The sequence below is a fragment of the Monopterus albus genome, unplaced genomic scaffold (genome assembly GCF_001952655.1).
Source record: "Monopterus albus unplaced genomic scaffold, M_albus_1.0 scaffold769.1, whole genome shotgun sequence".
NCBI lineage: Eukaryota > Metazoa > Chordata > Actinopteri > Synbranchiformes > Synbranchidae > Monopterus > Monopterus albus.
The window spans coordinates 1-4159 of record NW_018128649.1 but is presented as its reverse complement, the minus strand read 5'-3'; the positions used below and the strand labels follow the sequence as shown (position 1 = coordinate 4159).

Sequence of the window (4159 nt, the reverse complement as noted above, 5' to 3'; positions counted from 1 at the left end):
TGAACACGGCAGCTGCCATTTTGGAACCAAATTCTTCACAGCAGCAACTTTGTTGAACAGTATCTGACTGCCAATCAAGGCTATCAAATCATCTGAAATACTGCCCACCTCTTTTTATATCATCAAATAACTTATTAAAATCCTCACCATTTGCTAACTTTGAGGGGGAAGGGTTTATCACCTGCAACCAGCCACCTAAGGTGATCAAATGTGAGCTGTCATGTCGTCCATCTTAATATACAGTTTATGCTTTAAACTAAAAACTGTACAACTTTGATTTGCATATCAAATGACTGAAAAATCTGAATTTGTTTACCTTTCCTCTTCCAATCATATCCAACAGTCTCCCTGGTGTTCCACACAGCACATTGCATCCCTTTAATATTTCTCTTATCTGATATCCAGTGCTGACTCCACCATAAACGACTACCGGACGCACACATGTTCTACACCAGTAAAAACAAAATAAGATCAGCCAGGAGAATATGCAACTGAGGAAATCTTCTATTTGTAGAGTGTATTCCACATCCTTTGGGGCAATTAAGGAGTTTCATGATTCTTAAAGCCATTGTCTCAACCTACCCAAAGGCAAACTTCCTGGCCTCCAGGTAGATCTGGTTGATGAGCTCCCTGGTTGGGGCAACAATGATGGCTTCAGGTTCCTGCAGCTCACTGAAGCAACTGGCTGCCACTCCATCTACCATCAGCTGCTGCAGAATGGGGAGCAGGAAGGAGGCCTACAGAGGGAATGATAAATTTAACCTCTACCCACAAACTTCCACCTTTTCCAGGGTTCCTGATGCTCTTTCATCTCACCGTTTTACCAGATCCAGTCTGGGCACAGGCCATGAGATCTCTGCCAGCAGAAATGATTGGAATACCGTGCTTCTGCACAGGAGTCGGCTTCACATAACCAGACTTGCTGACATTTCTTCTCAGGGTCTCACACAATTCTGCCTCATCAAAAGTCTAAACACAACAGATGAAACATACATGAGCTTTAAGAGAGATTTCACACTGATTGCCATAAAGTGTTCAGAATTACTCACTTGTTATGCAAAGACACATGCTCAGTCTACAAATTAAGTGGCAAGAGATGTCCTTTGAGCTGGTAATCAAAACCAACTCAGCCAAAACACAGCATTCAAAGGCCACACGGAGCAGCAGCGAGTTCCAGTAGCTCTGTCCTCTTTTGTGTTTTTTTTCTTTCCGTGCTTTCTGAATTTATCTATCAAGATTGGTGTGTGGTATCTGTTCTTATGGTGTCTTGTTGCTTGCTCTCTGTTTTTGTTCCTTACTGCTGCTGGAACACTGGAATTTCCCCACTGTGGGATCAATAAAGTTCTACCCTACCCTACCCCTAACCGGTCACCAACCATCACCACGTAAAGCATCTTTTAACTACTTTTCTAATGAACTGCCTACTACAAACTTAAAAAGCAGGGAATCTTCAATTATATGAAAAGGTGTAACCCATAACTGTTTAACAACTAATGCATCAATCTAATGATTATGTCAGCACTTTACCATAATAGCCTTTGGTGGGTTTGGTCCACTGACATCCACTGTAATGTCATCGTACTTGTTAAAGTTGATGCCTGTCTCATAGTGGGAAAAAACTGAGTCTTCATCTTCAGAGAGGGCTGGGGGAATATACAGGACCCTTGGTTCTATGGGTCAGAACAAACTCGTGTATGGTATAGAAGTGACAAGCTTGAGCATGCTGCAAGACTGAATATATTCACATTGAACAGTTCATTATCTTACTGTCACTGTCGCTCACATCCTTAGTCTCACGATTTTTGTTGTTCCCTGTATCACATATAAAGCTCAATTAGTGAAAGGTTTAACATTCAAACTAAATGGCAACAGTAAAAAGAAATGTAAAAAAAAGCTACAACCTTCAAAAAAGATTTCTTCATCTTTGCCACGATAGCCTGCAGTTACACAAGTCACACAACCTTAAAATGAAATAGACTTTTCCAAAAGGTATGAAGATTGCTCATTTACCTCCTCGAAAGCCTCCACTGGTGCTCTCGTCACCTCCTTCAACACATTATCAACCATTAATCTGCTCTTCACATTAAGGCTGGATTAAATAACATTTAGTAAACTAACATCTTCAAGGTAAAAGCTGTCCTGCTTCACTACAACAACTCATTAAATTACCTTGTCTGAAACCTCCTCCTCCACGGCCTCTTCCTCCTCTGATTCCTCCTCTAAAGTCTGGTCACAGCATACAACATTGTGTTACATCATTATAAGAAATGTTTCTTTGTGCAAAACTACAAATCCAGGTTTAAAACTGTCAAAACAACAACAATGTATTTTGTACTTGGTGTGTGCACTGGCCAATAAACACACACACAAAATGCCTACCATTGTAACACCCAACGTCATCTTCTGTAAAATTAAGGGAGCTTGTATAAAGTCAGCTAAACTAGCTTTGTGCTAGATGAACTCAAAATTTCAGGGTTGCTGTGTACTTTTTAATAACAAATTTAAGACTTTTTAAGGATCAGCGGGAACCCTGAATTGGCCTGATTCCTGCTCTCAGGACCAGACACGCGAAAACCTTACCATTCATTTCACTCTGATCCATTCTGCCGAATCCTCTGCCACGGCCTTAGAAAAATAAATATTGTATTACAACAACGAAGTTTTAAAATACAATTTTACTAGTAAAATACCAACTGACCAACGTAATCTCCTAATGCAGGTTTTAAGGATAAGGATAATCACCTTTATTGGCCAAGTATGTTACACACAAGGGATTTGTTTCTGGTACAGAACCAATGGCAGCCATCTGTGGCACCACCTCAACCTCAGTGTCTTGCCCAAGAACACTTTGACACGTGGACTGCCGGCACTGAGATTCAAACCTTCAACCTTCTGGTTGGGAGACGACTGCTCTACCACAGCACCACTGTCACCTCCCCAAGATTTAACTGGCGATTCACAACACAATTTGTCCAGTCTACGGTACACCTGTTTTCTCCCTGTCTCATACATGATGCTTCCTGTAATGCCTGTGGTTTAAAAAGCTTGTATTGATACTTTGATTCTGTGAAACTGACTAAATGATATAGAGCCGACTACAGTCGACTTCCTCCAAGAAAAAACATTACCAACTTTTAAAGCCACATTTCAAATGTACAAGGGACTAGGTTTAATATTCCAAACATATTTTCAATCGGGTATTCTTTCAAGTGTAAAACTCCTAAGTAAAAACAGAAATAAAATACTGCAACACAATCATTTTAAATGGATGAACACTTTTTTTTCCGCTGCAGTGAGCTGACCAATACATTTTGTCTATGTTGTTGTTCATGTTTCACCTCGGCCTCCTCTACCTCTGAAACCGCCTCTTTCTCCTCCTGTAATGTTCCAGTGGGCTCCATCTATAAAGAACAAATTGGAAGTAGAGATGTGTAGATGATACTGAAGCTCCAAAGCTTCTTTCAGTCCAGTAGAGCACACTGTTTCAACAGTGTATCAGAGGTTGTATCCAGTGAAGAAAGATAATAAATTAGAAAATCTCAATCTCCTGACCTAATAAGAAAATAATAATTTAACATTATATTTTAGACCAGTGTTACCAATACTCCTTAGGGTAGATATCATCTTTGTTCAACTTTTCTGCACTTACCCCTATCAGGTACGCCACCATCGGTATTCCAGGAATCTCCATGTGTGCCTAAAAATCAGGGCATTCATGTCTAATAATGGTTCTTTTAAACTCAAATACAGTTATCAAATCATGCTAACTGCCTGTACCCTTTATCATCACTGTTAAAAAAGATGACTTTATAAGATGCTAAGACAGAACAATCAATTTTAAACATTAAATATGGATGTACTAGCACTTACAAAAATTCAAATATAGTGACAAATGATCACTAGATAATTTATGTACACAGCAGTAAACCTACCTTCTATTGTGTTGTCGCAGGTGAATGTAATACTGCTACAAGTAGTCCCCTGTAAAGATGGATAAATGTAAATGAAGTGATGTCTTGCTCCACAGCAAGAGCAACAATGCGGGACATGCAGTCAGTACAGAAAGAATTCAGACCCTTTCAAGTTTTCCACATTTTATGTTTAATGCTCACATTAAAATAGATTCAATTTTCCCTCATCAATCTACACACAATACTCC

General features: G+C 39.6%; 1 protein-coding gene across 1 annotated transcript; it reads right to left on the bottom strand.

Annotated features, from left to right (window-relative positions):
* Nucleotides 1-241: 241 nt before the first annotated feature.
* On the bottom strand, nt 242-4035 carry LOC109953556 (probable ATP-dependent RNA helicase DDX4; the record flags this gene model as incomplete). Its single annotated transcript, XM_020589034.1, has 12 exons — nt 242-446; nt 583-737; nt 817-969; nt 1528-1670; nt 1768-1812; nt 1902-1937; nt 2011-2046; nt 2170-2226; nt 2581-2625; nt 3354-3401; nt 3650-3697; nt 3933-4035. Coding segments are annotated over 12 exons (1059 nt in total), but the record flags the coding sequence as incomplete, so codon positions are not given.
* Nucleotides 4036-4159: the final 124 nt, after the last annotated feature.